Source organism: Protopterus annectens, chromosome 2.part0, assembly GCF_019279795.1.
Source record: "Protopterus annectens isolate FY-2018-M chromosome 2.part0, PAN1.0, whole genome shotgun sequence".
Classification (NCBI taxonomy): domain Eukaryota; kingdom Metazoa; phylum Chordata; order Ceratodontiformes; family Protopteridae; genus Protopterus; species Protopterus annectens.
The window spans coordinates 1,749,635,502-1,749,657,249 of record NC_056728.1 but is presented as its reverse complement, the minus strand read 5'-3'; the positions used below and the strand labels follow the sequence as shown (position 1 = coordinate 1,749,657,249).

Sequence of the window (21,748 nt, the reverse complement as noted above, 5' to 3'; positions counted from 1 at the left end):
ACAGAGAATAAATCACGGACATCAATAGTCACAAAAACAAAATTTTCATTATAAGGAACCGCATTGAATTTAGTGAGAAAGTCCCATGAATCAATTAGTATGTGTTTATAATTCAAATGGAAATTCTTTAGTTTCGTATCAATAAAGATGGCAAGGGGCTGTGTCTTGGAACACTGGGAAGTCACTATTGGCCTAAAAGGGGGGTTATGGACATCTTTATGAATTTTGGGGATACCGAATATTTCCGGAATCACTGGTTTGGGAACTTTAAGATAATTATATAGTTCCAAGTCTATTAGACCCTGTAGAAGGTTGTCTTCCAACCAATAATCTATTTTCTTGTAACAGATGTTCATTTCATTTCTAGACGCAATTCGGTATCTATCCCCTATACTAAGAATGTCAAGCATCCTCCGAGTGTAGTCCCAACACAATAGGACCCTAATTTGGTTGGCATTCAATCAATTAACCAATTTATTAGAACTGTATTTAAGGATAGTTAACAGTGGATACAATGGATTCTGATGAAGTCTTGACGTGATAGATGAAAGCGCGCTCAATCCCATCGTGTTTGTTTTGTTGTTTTGGTGTTCCATTAAATTTATCGTTTTTCAAGTTTTATCAGTGGCTTACATTTTTGTGTTACGATACGTATTGAGGTGGTTCTGGAGGAGACCCTTCATGGTAAATGCAAGCGGAGGTGTTTTTGTTGTAGTTTATTCCTTTTGACGTGGAGAGGTGGTGGATTTGGTTACTTTGTGTTACCGCCAGCGTTTACGAGGGATCCCATATGGAAAAGGAGAATTCTTTGTTAAGCCAACTTCTTAGGCTTATTCACAGTCATTCGCAAGGCTGTAATGATTCAGGCAGCCTGGTGGACACCAACGAGTCTATTCCTTGTGCCCAAGGAAGTCCCAAGGAGACCCGGAGACCAATGATGACATCACGGACAGATACGGAGGGTGAAGGTAGCGGCTCAAACCTTAATGTCGGTTTTGGAGAACGCTCGACCAACCCGGTTTGTGGTGGACTACAAAAAGAAAAAGGTCCGGGTAAATACAACTCCTTGGATGCGTATAAGAACATTTCCTTTTCGGAATGGCTTGGCAAATCATTTACTGTGACCATGCAGGAGAAAGAAAAAGAAAGAACTGGTACGATTAATTACAGCTATAAGGAAAAATGTAAGCTACTAGAAACTGAGTTATTTAAATACAAAAGTTTGTGTTTAGAGAACTGGTACTTGACGCGATGCGTCGAACAAAATATTGTACCTAAAGGACTGAGGTTGAACAAATACCCCAATAACATACGGGGGAATGAAAAGTTATTTAAAACGATATCTGATTTGCTAAATGAATGTGGTATTTCTATTTTGAAAGTAATGATTAGTAGTAACACTGAAATAATAGAAGATATTAAATCACGCATTGACGTTTTGCAGTCAGACATTACTAAAGATTTATTTTTTACGCTGCAGGAATACAAGGACTTGTACTGTAAAGTGCTCCATGATGTAGATGTCAATATATCCAAAAATCATAAGCAGAAGTTAGGTAAAATTGAACGTGATTTACACGACTACAGGGAAGGTAAGGCATATACGGATCCAGGAAAATTTTACAGGAGGAAGTACTATAATGGAAATGGGTTTAATGGCAAAAATGGAGTTGATAGAAGGTATGAACCTGAACCTTATTATACCAATAGGGTTCATGGTCAGGAAAGGGGGCCCAATTTTCAAAGTTCAAATTTTGTTGAGGGGAATTATGTAGATGGGGACTTTGCAAGTGAAATATTACCAGAACAAGCGTCCCCTTTGGGGGAAGGGGGAGAGGGTGTGAGAAGGTCCGAGAGATTGAAAAAACAGTACCACCCTTCCTCCTATGCAGAGGCAGCAGGGAATCAATACCATAGAAAACGGGGGATGAACAACTACAGGTAGGGTCCGGTCTAGATTTGACTGTTACAACTACCTTTGACCACGAGAACTTTTTGGACAACTGGGGTAGCAACAAGGTCCCTGACAATGTGTACGCTGGGTTTGATATGCAAGAGTTAGAGGATATGAACAGCATTAATGATGGTAATATTGTTTCTACAAAATGTAAAATTAGTGTGAATAACAGCTTTCACATTTATAATTTCACCGATTTAGAAGTCACCACTGACTTTTTTGGGCTTTTTACTAAAGGTTTTTCGTTCATTCCTATAAAAAAACCAAAATTGGAAAATCTACTACTAGACGTTAAATTATTTACCAGAAAATTGCATCTTAAGAGCCTATTAGGACAAGGAGTTAATACGAACATGAACACATTTAAAAGGAAGAGTACATTTAATCCCCCCTTGCAACATGACATTGCCAGTTTCGAGACTCATGTATTATACATGATTAGGCAAGGTTACAAAGGGGAAGACGGAGTTAAAGAATTGAGCAATTTGACGAGTGAAGAAGTCACCATTTTGAAGAAATTACAGGGTAATGACAAAATAAGGATCATGAAGCCTGACAAAGGGGGTGGTGTGGTCCTGATGGACCATTGGGACTACACTCGGAGGATGCTTGACATTCTTAGTATAGGGGATAGATACCGAATTGCGTCTAGAAATGAAATGAACATCTGTTACAAGAAAATAGATTATTGGTTGGAAGACAACCTTCTACAGGGTCTAATAGACTTGGAACTATATAATTATCTTAAAGTTCCCAAACCAGTGATTCCGGAAATATTCGGTATCCCCAAAATTCATAAAGATGTCCATAACCCCCCTTTTAGGCCAATAGTGACTTCCCAGTGTTCCAAGACACAGCCCCTTGCCATCTTTATTGATACGAAACTAAAGAATTTCCATTTGAATTATAAACACATACTAATTGATTCATGGGACTTTCTCACTAAATTCAATGCGGTTCCTTATAATGAAAATTTTGTTTTTGTGACTATTGATGTCCGTGATTTATTCTCCGTCATACCACATGATACTGGTTTAACCTGGTTTGAACACGTTAGTTGAATTTAATTTATTTAATACGACTGACTTCAGGTTAATTCTTGAGAATATGGAGTTGGTGTTGAAAAATAATTTTCTATATTTTCAGGGAGACATATACCATCAGGTGGGGGGGGGTGGCTATGGGATCTGCCTGTGCCCCCACCTATGCTAATATTATCATGCTGTTTTGGGAGCTTGAATATGTTTTCAAATCAGATTTTTGGGTAAATGTTATTACGTACTTCAGGTTCCTGGACGACATCTTTTTGGTGTGGAAAGGGACCGTTGAGGAAGTGGAAGAGTTTGTTGATTATCTACACACAACTACCACTTTCCTGGAATTTACCTTCCAATACAGTAAAGAACAGATAGATTACCTAGATGTGACTATCATTAAGAATAAAGTGGGTAACAAATATGAATCCAAGGTTTTTAGAAAGGAATGTTTTTCTAATTCCTATGTTCATTTTGAAAGCGACCATCCCTTATATCTTAGGAGAAATATAGTCAAAGGTCAAATGATCAGGGCCTCACGTATGACCAGTGAAGATGGTTCATGCGGTAAGGAAATGGATTTAATACAAAGGTTCTTTAGGGATAGAGGCTACCCACGTGCATTAATCAAGAACGTTAAACGTGAAGTTTTGAGAAAACGGTACATTCAGTATAAGCCACTACTGACGCACAACCATTGTGACGATGGACAGGCTACGATTGTTTCTTCCAGGTTAAAGATTAACAACACAGATAACAATAATATACCTCGTCTGATGTTGACTTATTATAAGGGGATATACTGGATACAAAGAGGAATAAATGAAGCGTGGAAAATGTTCTCCCACATCAGCACTGATGTCTCCATTTTTCAACAACCACTTAGGTTTGGGTTCAGGAAGAATAATAATTTTAAAAAATTATTTGAGATGAAGAAGCTCCCCTGTGGATGTGGAACACAACAAAAGGTGGGGACTCACAAATGTGGTAGATGTGGACAATGCACCTTTATATTGGGGGAAAAAACACTTTGGCTTAGTAAATTAAATTTGAAATTGAAAAGTAAGGGCTACCATACCTGTCACACCAAAGGGGTGGTTTACTTGGCTTTATGTTTAACCTGTGAAAATACTTCACGCCGGTAAAACCGAGCGTAAGTTAAAACAAAGGGTTTATGAACATATAAGAGATATAAACAAAAGAAATGGTAACAATGCCCTTTTTAGGCACACTGAGGTGTGTAAAAAAGCCAACATTAAGTTTTGGGTTTTGGAAGACGTTACAAGAAATGAAAGGGGAGGTGACTGGGAGTCGCTACTTGAATACAGAGAAATGATCTGGCAACTCAGGCTTGATGCCTGTGGTTCCTATGGGATGAACGATCACCTCTCCATAAAACCTGCCCTAAAACTTTTATCCAACAACCCTAAACTGAGTTAAATAATTAAAAAGTTTGGAATGGGTCTGTTGGATTTATAAAGATTTTTGTCCTGATAATATAAAATTATAGACATCACTTCCTTATATATACTATAACAGTATACGTAGTGTATACAAATGTAGCGTACATATATACATATATATAAACCTACATACAGATAGTGGTGGGTTATGTATTTGCCTGTTGATACTTGGGGTTATATATTTTTGGACGACATCTGGAGCACTTGCATGTGTGTTATTATATGTGTTATTATATGCATTATACGTATTGATTTTATTTACCTTGGAATTTATTAACTATTTTATCATTTATTTTAACATATGTATTCATGATTGAAAGTTCTTTCGAGTTATTTATATACTTATAGATTTATATATATATTTTATTTAATATATACTGTTCAAACAGATTAGCTTTATACTTTTTATATTTGGCATTATACGTGCATATTTTGTACAAGGTTTTATATATCTGATGCAGTACTATGTATTGACACAATAGGACCCTAATTTGGTTGGCATTCAATCAATTAACCAATTTATTAGAACTGTATTTAAGGATAGTTAACAGTGGATACAATGGATTCTGATGAAGTCTTGACATGATAGATGAAAGCGCGCTCAATCCCATCGTGTTTGTTTTGTTCTTTTGGTGTTCCATTAAATTTATCGTTTTTCAAGTTTTATCAGTGGCTTACATTTTTGTGTTACGATACGTATCGAGGTGGTTCTGGAGGAGACCCTTCATGGTAAATGCAAGCGGAGGTGTTTTTGTTGTAGTTTATTCCTTTTGACGTGGAGAGGTGGTGGATTTGGTTATTTAATATATATAAATTCTGTCAAAGTTCCTACTACTGAATTCATATCTTCCATACCAAATATTTTCATAAATTTCTTCAGAAATCTACCCTCTTTTGTTATATTTTTCCTTCTAGGTTTCCAGATATATCATCATTGTTGCAAATCAAGTTCTAGTCCCCACCTCTGAGTTATATTCCCTGCTGAAAACTGATTATTTCTCCCAAAATTTTATTAAGCTTCATGATAGCAGTTTAGGTAGAATATAAATACATGTCAGTATAATCCTCCTCCTTTCCAGTAGCCCATTACTACCACAAATCTACCATTACTTTTTTCCTCTTCTGTCACTACTGAAACTCCTCTTACATTTAGTATAAGTACTCTCCTTTTCATTTGTTCCTGACACTCCACTAAATATCTCTCCTGAAATCCTTTATCAGATTCATATTTTCATTTCTTTCCAAGTGTGTCTCCTGCAGCAATGCTATTTGCACTCTGCATTTCTTAATATAATTCAACACTCTTTCCTTTTTGTTTATACATGTGAGGCCATTTACATTCCAAAATAATAAGATTAGTGTAGCTATTATAATAAGACGTTATCTTCCCCACCTATTATATATGACAATCTTTTTAAATGTCTATGATGTCTTATACAGTTGTTTGTTGTTTGAAGCTATGTCACATTTTACAAGACTTTTGTTTTATTGAAAACCATCAGACAACACCCCCAAAACCACTATAACCTATTAACTTAAAACAAATACACAAAACTATGTACATCTTCAAATAATGAAGTTTAACATTCCTGATAGAAACATTTGTCTCAAATTGACAGACGCACACACAGGCAAACCTAACCTAAAATTAAGGTTCTCTATGCTGCGACACATTTTACAGCATGTTCTCCTGCTTACACTAATTGTTCTTGTCTTATCTTAACTTTATTCCCCTCCCAGATATGAAAAACAACTTGTATGTTTTCAGAAAACATTAACTTTTAGCAGTAGGAAAAAATACACTGGCTATCTTTAAATAAAAATAAACTATACACAGTTCTAGTAAATACATTCAAGTATTTAATTACCAGAAATGCTGCTTTGTGTTATTCACTTCCATTAATTTCAAACTTTATTTTGCCAAATTGCTTGGCCTCATACCTTTTAATTTTGCATTTCTCTCAGTAAACAATTACCAGATCTCAGAATGTATTGCCTATACCCTAAGTTGGCTTGTTTTTATGGAAACATAAGATCAAAATGTAGAAATGCTATTGGGTCCAGATTTCTTAACTGGCACTGAACATTTATTTACTTAAAGAAAATGTTTTATTACATTGTGGTCTCTCATTTTTAAAACCCACTTGCAGTCCCAAAAAACTTGTAATTAGATAAAGCCAATGGCATTAATCCGAACATTCACTTATACAGAAGTAAAAGAAAACATTTTAGATCTAGATATATTATAATTGGTGTCCTTTTCTATCCCATTCCTCCACCCCAATATCCCAGGATTACAGCCTGTTGACTTAAACATGCCTTTGTCCAGCCTTTCTTCTCTTTTCACATTGTAATGCTTACATTTCTTAAAACTGAAAAAGAAAGGGAAAAGTACCTATTTACTTTAGTATCTTTATCACATACAACAATCACTGAAAATACTATAAAACATGTAGTTGTATCCTAAAATGTTTTATACAAATACTGTTAAGAACAAAGCTTATTTTACTTACAGTAGCTTTCTCCCTCCTTTTTTTCATTGTAATATCCTTCAAAACATTAATGACATGAAATAAAGCAAAAGTTTAACAAGGTCATCAAAAATCCAGTCTTTCTCAGCCACTTTTTCTTGCAAAGCCGTATTTACTAAATATGATTGATGCTTTATGTTCTCACATTTTTTTCACTAATTTCAGTGTTGCTGGTATTTTTCCTCTTCATCTCCCAACCCCAGACTCTAGTTCAAGTCCAAGGTAGTCCCAATTCTTCTAGTCAGCTCCTGTACTTTTTCTCTGTCTCTCAAGGATTTTCCTTTGGAACATGGGAAAATGTTTCACTGGCAAATTCTCTCTTTGAGCCTTACTATCAGAAGAATAAGAAGCAGAGTCTCCTGTTTGATGGCTTACTACATCTTGGACAAACATTTGTATTTCCACCTTAGTCTGTTCTGCATCAAAAAATAACTGTGATCCTCCAGCAAAATATATTCTGAACACAGCTGGATGCAGCAGCTTGAATCTCAGTCATGCCTCAACGTTTCCTGATTGCTGTGATACGTTTGCCTCTTTTTCTGGCTGGTATACTGTGAATAATCATTTTCCACCAACACTGTCTCCAGTTTTTAATATTTTGCACTTCTGCCACTGTTTTGTCAGGATCAACTCTTTTTGCTGGTAGGATTGCATCTTTACTAATATAGGTATTGGCTGCTTTCTCATAGCCAGGCTTGGAGCTTACACATGATGTGCTCTTTCATTTAACAAATACTACTGTGAAATACCAGTTCAATTACTTATTTGTGCTTTCATAAAATTAATACAATCTGTTCCTTCCAGTTTTTGTGGTACAGCAGAAAATCTCAGGTTTCTGAGTGTGTTGTGTCCTCTAACTCTACCATGTTTTGAAATGGCTCTTCTTGAGCAATCTCATACTCAGCCAGCCTTTTCTTAATTTCAGCTTCTGATTTTGTGTGGTTTTTATCAGTTCATTGGAATCACTAAACAGCAAATCACACCAACTAGGTCTCAAGTCAGAGGAACAAGTGTATAATCCAACAGGAACAAAGTTAATAAAATTCCTCCACATGACTCAGCGGCTTAAAAATAATTGCTTTATTAGTAAAAGTAAGTGATTTTGCGTTCTGGTCCGAATGCTTCCTCAGACTTGTATAAAATCACTTTAAACAACTACTACTAATGTAGAGGGTAGTCATTAAAGACACCCTGTAGAATGTCTAGCTTAATTACAGCATCATTATTCTATGAACCCCCCCCATCAAGTTAACAATGCTGCAACTAGAAACTGAAGACTACTGAACACTAAAGTCATCATGTTCAATGTCATAACATTCAAAACAGAAAAACACTTAACTGACTTGCAAAAAATATATATCACTTACAGTTTATGCTAAAAATGCACTCATACATAACTATATCACTTATAACAAAAATTCTAAAAGGAATAGTAACAACTCCAATACATACATACTGTATAAAACATATGCAAGATAATAAAACTGAATTCTTGGTCAAAGCCAAGTAAAATAGTGCTTCTCCGGGAGCTATATAACAAATTCAGTAAAACTTCCTATTATTATAAGCAGTAAACAAGGACTGGTGACAGAATGCTCTGTAAAGCCTGGCTTCCTAAACAAATATTGCTTAAGTAGCTCCAAATTTCTTCATGCTAGTGCACTTTAATGGCTCAGTTTTCAGCTGAAGAACAAACCTTAATCATGTTTCATTTCTTGGACAAAGTTCATCTGAATCACTGTTTAAAGCTTCTTCCATTTTTTCCAGACTTTTGCTATTTGACTTGATATATTCCTTCAATATTTTATATTTCATACTTCAATATTTCATTTATTTTTGTCAACTCTCTGCGCATTTGACTTATTTTTCCTGTAATTTACCTCTTGTACTAAAGCTGGAGCATGAACTGCTTTTTGCTGAACAGCTGCAGGATTCTTCCTAGACCCTGTCCCATCTGGCAAGGATGGTAAGGCTTTTGACAGATATGGGTGGGGGGGGGTGTAATATTTATTTATATATATATATATATATATATATATATATATATAAGAGAGAGAGAGATGTCTTCTACATTAGCTTCTAGGACAATCAGTTGTCAGGCTGACATGGCCCAGGATCTGCTTTCAACTTTTGCAACTATGAATAAGATTATCGTGATTTACCTCCCCCAATGGAAAATCCTCTTTACTTCACATGATTTCTTCAGTGTTTCAAACAACCAAACATACATATGTTCATATAATGCAACTTATGCAGTTTTCCAGGCAGCCACCATGTATTCATTATGCACAGATGCGCCTGGCTTACATTCCAAAATCTACCTTTAGAGTAAAGGACCAGATAATTAGTGTTCCTTTAGAGAAGGAGGTTTTGTTTGGTTCTTTCTCAGCTTTAGTCATAGAAAGGTTTGATGAAAGAGGGAACCTTATTTGAGAGGTTAAGCAGATTTTTCAGTTATCCATTCCAGATTACAAGAACTGTGCATCTAGTCTTGAGCACTTTTTCAAAAAAATCCTTCAAACAGTCCCAGCAAAAATGTGGCAAGCAACAGTATATGAAAAAAGTGGCAAGGCGGTTTCAAATAAAAACAGTGCATATAGTCCAAACTCCATCCCACATGGAACAACAGCAATCTTTTTTTTTTAACCACTAAGCCATCTGAGCTACTGGAGAAAAGTGCATGACTATCTTCGTGTTCCAACTCACCCCCTTCCCCACTGCGGCCATCTACTCAATTTAGCAAGCAGTCTTTTTTCTGTTTCCCTCTTTGGAAACAAGTCACAACTCTGGTAACAGAAATACTTTAGAACTGATACATCTGGCACTAGGACTGTTCCCTTCCAAACCTAGGAGTTCCTCCATGCCCAGAAAATCAAACCCATCTGTTTCCTCCCATTCTATCACATATTTTATCCCAAGATGTCATAAAACCATTTCCCAAATCCCAATAAGACAAGGGATATTAATCCAGAATATTTCTAGCATCCAAGAAAGAGGGAACCTGGATAACTTCTTCTTGAAAAGTTAACTCCACCACCTTTTGAATCAGCAGTTTCTTCTACTTTGCAGTTGTTTAACTGGAAGACTGATTGTTGGTGGCACTGACTTCCATTAAGAGAGTCTCTGAGCTTCAGGCTGTTATGGTGGTCCCTACTTTTCTATTTTTTCATGGAGATAGAGTGTCTTTTTTGACCAATCCTTGTATACCTAAAGTGGTCAATGACTTGTCCTTGAATCAGACAGTCCATCTTCTTTCATTTTTCCCTCTCCTCAAAATAGCAGTCAGAGGGTTCTACATTCTTTGGATTTGCATAAACAGCTCAGATGTTATTTAGATTAGACAAAGGATATTAGGAAATCTGAGTATTTTTTTTTCTTTTCATGGCAAGAAATTGGGTTTAGCTGTTTCTAAGCAAACAATCTTCTCTTGGATATCTAAAACCTTTTCCCTTTGTTATTTTTTTCATGGCACACAGCTTCCCTCTTCTGTTCATGCTCATTTTACTGATGAGGTGGCCTCTTCTGGTGCTTTTTTCAAGGGTCTTGATGCTCTCCCTTTTGTAAGGAATATTGCAATGGTGATGGAAGGACATAGTACAGTTGTATTAGAACTTGGCATAACAGTAGATATCTTCTTTTTCACTGTTGCAGTATTCCATCCCTCCCTCCTTCCCCTGTTCAGTTTTTCTTTGCCCTCTGGCCAAGGGACCTTTTCTCCCCTTTCTGGATGTGCATGTTCTATTATTGTTTTCCTCTTGGGTTGCTGTGGTTCTCCTGGGGCAATCCAATTCTGAGGATTTGTTGCATGTATGTCACTTATGTACCTGACACCTCAGATGTAGAACATACGTCTGACATGCAGTGCTTAGAAGGACCAAAGGCTTTGGTGTGCTTTCTGGATGTATGGCTGTCCTTGGCAGGATATCCCATTTGTAAGAAATACTGCAACGGTGAAAAGTTTAACATTACTATTCTACTAAGTTCTAACACAACTCTACTTTCATGAGTGAAGAACATGAAAAGTCCTTGGCCACTCCAAAACAAAAACTCCTCCTTTAAGTATAAGGATTAACAAGTACAGTTTTTTTTTAATTGTGCAGGATAACCAAAGAGCCAGAATGCAATGTGGTAATGCAACTGGTTGTGGAATCACAGCTGATTATATTCCAAATGCAGAAAATTAACCTTATTCTCCTAGTCAGTGTGAGGAGCCTGCAGTTATACTTTATATAATTTTTACAGGATAACTAGAGAACAAAGTGAATCTTTTTGCAGTAAAAACTAAATCAGCATTATGTCAGTTAGGGACAAACCCCTTGTCTGTCAGTGTCTGTTGCATGCCGTTCATTATGGTGAGTGTAAAAGGTATGACTCATCACAAACTACACTTCTTGTCTCCCTGTGAAGAAATATAAAATGGTAGCACTAACCCAGTTCTGCTGTATTTTTTTCTGTTCCATATAAATCATCCATTATTAGTGGGATTGGGATCATGGTTATGGTTTTTAACGCATAGATACAAGGTAGAGGGTTTGATTCTGACCTGAGGTTATTGGATATGTTTAAAGTGGACCTCCAGGACAGTTAACCTTGTATTCACCTATGAATCTTTTTTTTTTGGGGGGGGGGTATAATGGTTAAGGTGTTAACTTCACAGACACAAGGTACAAGGTTTGATTCTCAACTTTGGAAGATATATTGGCTAGGCTTAAAACTGCCTATAAGGTCAGTTACATACCTTCATAAATAAGTACTAAGCTAGGTATTTTTGGGGAGGTTATAATGGTTAAGGTGATTACCTCACGGACATAAGATACGGGGTTTGATTACTACTTTTGGAAGGGAAATTGACTATGCTTAAAATAGCCCACAAAGGCAGGTAACCTAGTATTGAACCTATGAACCAATATCCAGCTACAGTAATTCAGAAATAACCACCTGGAGAATAATTTAATATACTTAATAAATCCACAGAATAACCCAATTTAAGCTGCAGCAGAAATTGACATTTTCATGTTATAATTAATGCTAAACTAGAGTAAATCCTTTTGGAGAACAAGGACACCAAACATAGATTAAACTTCCTTTGGAGGCTTCTAGAGCAATCTTGGTGAGTTAAAATGGTGAATCAGCTATGTATAACTGATTCCTGTTATTCCCAAATCCATACCTGGAGAGTTTCAGTTGGTGGAAAGTGTAAGATAGTTAAGAAGCACACTTGCAGCAAAGCAGACTGATACTGCATGTATTGTATGGCAAGCATGTACACAACTTTGTAAATTAGGACAAAATAAGAACATTCTCACCAGCTGTGAATAATGGCCAACTAGCACCTGTTCTTTATCTCCCACTATTCTGGCAATAAGCTGTGTCACTGAAGCAATGCTACACTTTAATTTATTTATTTTATTTAGATCTTTGTCAACAGGTTAGGTGAACTAACCCTTTTCGACCATGACCTAGGCTGTCGGTAACAGACGTAATTAGTTAAAATAAGCCTGACTCCATGACTCAGAGGGATGAAGCCCTGACTGCAGTTCATGTGTATGGAGTTTGATTAGCAGCCAAAGAACTGGAGGAGACTGGGCATGGGGGGGGGGGGTAGAGTGAACAGGCATGGCCCACTTGCCTGTCCTGGGGGAGGCTGTGGGGAAGGATGCATGCACTTGGAGGCACTGAAAGCAGTGGGGTTTCCCTGGAGGAGACTGGTGAAACCACCTCTAAGTGCTTTAGGGGGAGGGGCAAAGCTGCACGGAGGGTATGCCCCTTTCAGAAGTGAGGGGTGGTCAGGACATTAGATGTCTTTTCCCCAGCACTTCACCAGGTGCATGCGGAGAAATTTGCCATAACCAGAAAAGCTCAAACCACCATAGATAGCTGTGTAAATAATGGCCCCCTCCTGATCAACCCTTGCCCCAGTAATTGGGAACAAATGGGCTGATTGGCTGGGAGGGAGCTAAAGACTGACATATGGGGGATCGTAAATGACAAAAAAATATATAATTTATTTATTTTATTAATTTCCATTTGTTTACAGGGAGAGTCTGACTGGGTCAACAAAGGCTCATTTGCAGCGGAGGCCCAGGAAGAAAGGTTCCAAAAAAATGCAATGTGAAAAATTAACAAATCAATATTTGAATACAAAAGTGTATACAAAACAAACAATGCATGAAGACAAGCCTAGGCAGATGTTAATATAAAACTTATGAGCAAGCAGATAGAAAAATAACAAGCAAAGAGAATAGTTGAACTAGGTTGGCACAGTGAGCATTAAACATTTTAAACAAACAGTAAGTAAAATATAGCACTCGGGAGTAATACACTTTAGCGCTAAGGAAATGCAGTAAACTGTTGAGTAGAGGAGAATAACAAGGCAGTAGAGTGAATAGCAGTGGGAGTGTAAGAGTTGGAGGAAGTTAGTGGAGAGAGCCTCGTAGAAGGTACCATTAGTGGAGGGAAGAGCTAGGCAATGGGAGGGTTTTGAACTGCTATATAACAGTCAAAACAATTTAAACAGATTCAAATTTGAAAGGAAGGATTTTCATGGATTAATGTAAGCTGCTACGCAGGACAAGACATGGTACAAATGAATGAGTAAATCATAAGAGGACTTCAAAGTGTTCATGTTGATGAAAATCAAAAACAGTTCTGTGCTGTGCTGTATTTGTAGCATGTGCTTTGTTTCCATTTACTTTGAACAGAAGCATATTTTATGGAGGGAGTTGCAATAACATTAAAACATAATATTTAGGTTGTACTCACCTTATCTGTCTTTAGCAGCTATGTCTCATTTCCAGTAGTGGCCGGTGCTGGTCTTGTACCAGCATTCTTTCAAACCTTTGTTGATAAGTAAGGGTCTCACATAAAGTCAGCAGTGTTATATGTTTTCTTCAGCTCTCAATGTTTGAGTGCTTCACATCCAACTGTGAGATTCATTTTGTGTACGTAATGCCTTATGTTGACTTATATATTTTATTTTAGTGATCTTCATTGAAAACATCAACAAGGGGGCAGACCCTAGATGGCCAACTGAGAGCAGTAAATTTTGAGAGCTCCATAAACTAGTATAATAATATAGGACAATTGTATTCTTTTCAAGTTTAAAAGTCAGAAATCTATAGATAAACTACTAAACTACATAAATATCAATTTTGGTGGAGATATACAAACATTTTCCTGTCAAGTAACTTGGAGATATATTAAGTCACTGAATACGAACAACTCAAGGAATTCTCATCCAGATGCTGCTTTGAAAAAAGAACTGCAGTTGATTACATCTACCTTACAGGAACTATCTTTGAAGATGGATGGCTTTAAAAATTACTTAGAAAACCTCAAATTAAATTCTCAAAAACAGACAGATACTCTTAAGGAACTATTACAGCAACACCATACAAAAATAACAAATATAGAGACTTCTCTTAATGACATTGAAGGGAGACTCAAAGAGGAAGAATTCCAAAAAGAATCTCTGCTTAAACAGAATACATGGCTGCTTAACAAAATAGATGACTTAGAAAACAGGGAAAGGGGAAACAACATAAGGATCTTTGGTCTGCCTGAAAACACTGAAGGAGAAGACATTATTTCATTCTTAACCTGGATTCCTGAATTTTTAGACTTGAAAGAGGGACTTTCATTTAGAATTGAAAGGGTGCATAGAGCACTGAGGAAACTTGCTTCTAACTCAACAAATACTACACCTAGATCCATTGTTATAAAATTTCTTTCATTTCTGGACAAGGAACTAATATTAAAATCTGCTTGGAGAAAATCACCCTCAAAATACAATAAAAGCCTGATAAGGTTTGACAATGATTATTCTTCCAGAATACTAGAACAAATGAAAAAAGGTTGGCCAGTAATAAAACTGTTGAAACAAAACAACATTAAAGCACAGCTGGCATTTCCAGCCAAGATAAAAATACTTTTGCCAATGAGATGAGAACCTTTAATGACTTAGAAGAAGCTACTATATTTATTTTATTTTAGTTTACATTCGTTGACCGGGATAGTTCGTCTGGGTGTGAGCCCATTTTCAGCAGAGGCCCAGGGAGAAAAGCTCCAATAAAACAAGAACAACATTGACAGGTACAGTGTCGGTTTTACATAGAATTTAACAGAAATATCTAGACAATAAAGAAAGTACAATATACAATAGGTACTTTAATGAAAAGGAGAAAGGTATTACAATATAGTAGTCATATATATATATATATATATATATATATATATATTTTTTTTTTTTTTTTGAGGGCAGGGGTCCATTTTTAGTTGATCATTTGAGTATACTTTAATAGGTGTACATATATATACACTTACATAAGAAAATAAATTATCAAATTATACTCTTATTGTAGATAGCTGATAGGTGGTAACAACATAGTTTCTGTCCCAGAAGAATTGAATGTATGGCCCCTACTCTTAAAAGAATAAAAGAAACAAACCCTTGGACTGATGCTAGAAAGAAGAAACAAAAAACTTATTCCAAGATAGCTGTCCCAAAAAAATAACTGTTACAACTACATCTCTCAAGTATCAACTGATATGGTACATCACTTGCCATCTGTTTTTATTTTAAAAAAGGAGGGTTTCTTAAACAACTGAGAAACAGTAATGATTTATTCAGAATGTTCAAAGAGTCCAACAATTCTTCACAAACAAAGGTAGGTCAAGGTGGGTTACTATTTACATTATATACAAGCCAAACAAAGCAACATACAATACAAACATAGAAGTTTCTGTTCCCGTACATGAACTCAGTGAATACTTATCTTGTTCATTTTTCATTGTTTTTACTTATAATAATTTAAGTAATTAATTAACTAATTCAACAAGGTACCATTCATCACAGTTCAAACTCAAATGTAACAAATTAACATTGTATATAATAGCAGTAACAGTAGAGTGTTCTGAAAAAAAATGCTGCCATGAAGACTAATGCTTTCTTCAGTTAAAGTATGATTTAGAAATGTCATGTATATCCTGGTTAAACAATAGTAGCAAGCTCTTAGTGCAAATGTCATCATTATTCTGTCTAAATATAGTTAATATCAATTATGGCAGGTATCACAGCTGCGAGTACTGTTTGATCAATCCTGATATGGTATGTGTGGATGCAGCTGTGTCTGGCAGCTAGTACAAATGTAATTATTATTCTGTCTAAACATATTTTATATCAATTATGGCAGGTATCATAGCTTTGAGTGCTGTTTGATCAGTCCTGATATGGTGTGCGTGGATGCAGCCATGTCTGGCAGCTAGTACAAATGTCATTATCATTCTGTCTAAACATAGTTAATATCAATTATGTCAGGTATCATAGCTTTGAGTGCTGTTTGATTAAGCCTGACATGGTTTATGTGGATGCAGCTGTTGTATGTTGCTGTTTTTGTCTCCGGGAAGCTGTGGGTTGCAGCTTGTGATCGAGGTTTACTGATGCTTGTGTATTAGGAAGAGACATTTGGTGTTTTAGCCTGGATCCAGGGGACGGGGGTGGATAAAACTGTGATTTGGGATATTTTGGCAGAGAATAGTTTGTTTATAAATCTGCTGAGTGAGAGGTGGGAAAGCTGGAAGAATGTGTTATCTCTTGTTGTGGCGGCTTGTTGGGAGGTTTTTTTTTTTTTTTTTTATCTGTTTGCTGTCCGTTCTTTTCCTGGCCGCTGCCTCACTGAAAGGAAGGGAATTTAGGCTGGAAGTTGCAGTGAAGTGAAGCTTTGCTTCAGGTGCATCACGAGCCTCTGGTATGCAGTACACTGACACACTAACAGAAACAGGCGCTCCTAGGTTGCTGTGGTAATGGAGACAGAGTGACGATAATGCTTAACGGCTCTTTGGAGCCTACGAGATGATTCTCGGCAATTAAGTTTTTGACTTAAAAATAAAATATATATAATAAAAGGGCTATTTTAAACCACATGTACACATTGACGGTCTCCCAACACTTTGTTTAGCTCATTAAGTTGATTCTTGATAAAATAATCAATAATAAGCGCAATTTTATATTTAAAATTTATTTTGTTCCAAACACATTAAGGATTTACATAAAAGTGGAAGTCTGAGTTATTGTGAAAGACTAAGAGCACTTGGTCTTGTGCAGTACCCTTTGCATTGGTCTGGAGGTCAGCTTGCTTGGACATGTTGGGCATATGGTGATAGCTGATTCTAGGGGTGTTTGGGGTTGCTGGGAAGTGCTAGAGAGTCATCAGATTTCCTTCATGGAAAAATCTGTGGGAATGGAACGTGTGTTGAGTGGTTCACTAGCAGAGTGGCCACTGCATGGAACAGGCTGGTAAAATGGAACAGGACAAGTATTGGTTTGAATATTTTAAGAACAGCCGGGAAACACACCACATGAACTAGTAAATGGTATTCTGGCAAAACTGGATGGGCATTGTTGCCTGTGCTTGAAGTACTGATATGTGTGTATGTAAGGATAGAAATATACTTATAACAAATAAGAAACTAGAAGGGTTTCATAATTTAAAGTCTATGGTCTGTATAAACATGCTTGGAAGGAGCTAATAATAAGAATAAGCATTACAGCTTGTGGTCTCTCAAATAACTAAGCAACAGCCAAAAAAATACACAATAGTTATGTAATGTATGATTTTAGTAAATCTAGACATAAAATATATAATCGTCATATAAGATGAAGCAGTCTGTTGAATTTAGATATTAAAGACAGGATTTAATAACATGGGCTTATGTATAATAACACTTCTGTCTTGTCAGAAATGACATACACTACATTGAACATCAAGGGGAAGCATGATGATTTTCTTATACAAGTAAATATACATAACAAGTCATGTAATTCTTTTAACTTAAATTGTAGTTTTTGTAACCCATCTTGACCATATATAATACTTAAGCGATTACCAAGGTAACTAATGTTTATACATGACAACTAATGTTTATACATGCCACCAAACTGACAAAGTTGTTCAAGAGAAACAATAGAAGCCAAAACTTGAAATGTCACAGAATGTAACAATCATATTCTGAGCAAATAGTATTAAATTGACAATAGACACTCAGTTTAATAATATGGGCTTGTGTATAATAACATTACTGTTTTAACTTGTCATAAATGAAATACACTATATTGAACATCAAGGGGAAGTATGATGGGTTTCTCATATAAGTAAATGTGCATAACAAGTCATATAATTGCTTTAATTTGAATTGTGGTTTTGTAACCCATCTTGACCATACATAATACTTAAGCTGTTATCAAGGTAATTAATGTTTTATACATGACATCAAACTGTCAAAGTTGTTCAAGGGAAACAATAGAAGCCTGAACTAGGAATGTCACAGAATGTAACAATCACATTCTGAACAAATAGTATTAAATTGACAATAATCACTCAGTTTAACCTTTGCTGATTATACAAAATAGAATGTTGCATTTAAATCTAAAACTTTCAGTATATGCCATAAAATGGCAATTTACGAATATGGAAAGGGAACTTGTAATCATTAATCACAATAAGTGAATTTGTTTTTAACCTATAATTTTACTCATGAAAGACAGATATGAAAATCCTTATGTGTAGGAAACGGGGGGAAGAGGGATGCACTGATAATTAAAATGCACTAATTTTCATCAATGTTCACATAAACTTGATGCTTTAAGTCAGTTAGCAACAAACAAAGTGATTACTTAAATGCTGGCAAACAATGAAATATAACTTCTGATGTATCCAGTAAAATACATTGTATTATAAACATTAAGTATACATATTATTGCCATCTATTTATATGAAGTAATACGTTCTGAAAGACTTATAAGGGTGAATATGCTAAATAACTGTGTGCTATAATCTTTTACTGAGGTTTTCTGTATGATACATCCTACTTTACTATGACTGAATTTCTTGTCATCTATCTTTCATGTAAATATTAATTGCTTATACAATAAGTAGACATTTATATTGTATTAGAATCCTGTCTAATCAACAATAGTACTATTATATCTGTTCAAAATAATATAAATATTGCTTATTCCTATTGCAAATATTCTCCATATGATAATTCAATTTATAGAGCTCAGATGTTCTTGATTGTCAAGATATGAGTGATACTCTGATAGACTTAGGTTTATCCATCAGATTTGGAATGATTTTCATTCCACGGCTAGTGCGGATCTTAGTCTTGTTAACATTTATTAATTTAAATTTGTTATTTCACAAAAACATTTTTAGTATGCCCGATTAAAACATTACTTTATTGGTAAACAGTTGAAGTATAAAACTGATAATTTTTTTTAAAAGCTCAAACATATACTTTATAGTTATCAGAGGAAAATGTTTAAATAGTCACAATAAAACAAAAAATACATAATCTAAATAACATAAGATGGATTTAACTTTATTATCTTTAAATACCAATGGCTTGAACAATCCTAGCAAGACATCAAATCTACTGAAAGATTTAAAACTGAACAAAGCACAAATTGTCTTCCTTCAAGAAACTCATTTCAAAACAAATGACAATTACTTATGGAATCCTAAGAAATATATGATATTGGTGCAATCCACAAAGACAAAGGGGGTAAAAATTTTATGGAAAACAAATGTGATTAGCCCAAAATCATTTATAAATATGAAGATAAAGAATGTCTTATGGCATTAGTAAAACTTAAATATAATAGAATATGGACCCTAGCCAATCTATACTGGTTCCTAGGCATTGGAAGAGGAACTGTTAAAAAAACACTTGGATTTCATTTCCAATAATTATAAAGGCAACTTAATATTAAGAGGAGATTTTTAACTGTATATTTGGTATTTCTAAAACTACAAATAAAAGACTGCTGCGTATATTTGCTGTATCAAAAGCTTTAAACAAGTGGATAGAATCATTTTATCTTGTAGATACTTTCACATTTCAAGAAGATATATCTTTGTTGTTTTCCCATCAAGATCACAGATTTGGTACTCAAACTAGAATAGATAAAATATTTGCTGCCCATGACTTACACTCTAAAGTCATTAATTTCTCTATCACTCCCTGCCCCTTTTCAGGCCACAATTCATTGATACTAAAACTTCAAAATGGGTACAAACCATTAATCTTTAACTCCAGAATTCCAGCATATATAACTAAAATTAAAGAGTTCAAACCCTGGTTATTATCTAAATTACAGTTCTTCATAGATATTAATTACATCACAGAAATAAATAAAATAATGATATGGGACTCATTAAAAGCTTACATATATGGCGAAACCCTAACTTGGTATAAAAAAAAAAATCAGAGAATGGGATTCTGAATTATTAGATCTACAATCCAAACTTTTGTCAGTCAAAGCTGAAAAAAATCAAAATCATTTGGAGATGAAAAAGAAAGTAGAAGTATTAAATAATAAATACAATGAAATTCTAACGCATAAAACTAGTTTAACTTTAGAAAAACTAAAATTTCATACCTTGGCCACTTCTCCCAAATGTCTACATAATTTATCCACAAGAATCAAAATACAATCAAAAGCTAATAACGTTAAAAGTATCTTCCATGAAAAGATAGGGAAAAATGTCTCGGATATAGGTGACATTCTTGATGCCTATAGAAATCACTATATGGAACATTTCCAAAAAGAAAATATACATATTGATCAATTAAATCTAGATGAAAAACGTTGTAATGTAAAAAAAAAAAAAAAAAAAACAGAAAAATTAAAACTAGATCTGCAAGCACCCATATCCTACAAAGAAATTATAGATACAATAAAAGAGGGTAAAAATAATAAAGCTCCAGGTATATATGGCATAATTATGGACATGTATAAACTTTTCCTTCAAAGATACTATCCCTTTTCCATAAAACTCTATTAGAAATGCAGTCACAAGCTTTAATACCACTCTCTTGGAGATATTCCTTAATCACACCAATCCTAAAGGAAAACAAATCCCCAAACCTCTGTACCTCATATAGACCTGTATCATTATTAAATAGTGACTATAAGATATTTATGACAATATTAACTAACAGAATGAAAATACCACTATCCAAAACAATAAATAATGATCAAACTGGATTTATATATCATAGACATACACAGATGACAATATTAAAAGGATAATTTCTCTTACAGATTATTTTAATAAGGAGAATAAAGAAACACTCATAATTGGCTTAGATATAGAGAAAGCTTTTGATTCCCTAAATTGGGCCTATTTATTCAGAATCCTGATGCTGTTTGAATTTCCTGCATCCTTTGTTCATCTCCTAAAAAATATATATAAAAATAATTTAACGTATGTCAAGTTAGGTCATTTTACCTCTGAATATATACATATAACAAAAGGCAATAAACAAGGATTTCCCATGTCATGGATTCTATTTGCTCTGCCTATTGAAATATTGGCAGATTCAATTCGTAACAATATAAAAATCAAAGGAATAGATATTTATGAACAATACAGCTCTAAAGTAATGCTATTTGCTGATGACATATTACTAACATTATCTAATACAAAAGAGACATTAAAAGAATTAGATATATTAATTGACAAATTTCACATGACTTCAGGACTCCATTTCAATAAATCAAAATTTTTATTTTTAAATAAAAAAAGAACTGCAGACTAAGGGGATCACATCATAGGGAAACAATAATCTTACCTTAAAATATGTAAGAATTGAGTTATGCAAGGATAATTAATTAGTCTCAAAAAACAACAATAATATCATCAACACAATTAAAATCTGTGTGGAAAAATGGAACAAAATGATATTAACTTTGAAGATAGA

At 34.8% G+C, this 21,748-nt stretch overlaps 1 protein-coding gene across 1 annotated transcript in view; it reads left to right on the top strand.

Moving 5' to 3' along the window:
- CCDC30 (coiled-coil domain containing 30) overlaps positions 1–21,748 on the top strand; it is a 2,524,512-nt gene that overhangs the window by 2,477,525 nt on the left and 25,239 nt on the right. Inside the window, exon 28 of the mRNA XM_044060442.1 lies at positions 841–1,680. Within this exon, the coding sequence (XP_043916377.1) occupies positions 841–1,680 (840 nt within the window). The remainder of the gene's footprint in view (positions 1–840; positions 1,681–21,748) is intronic.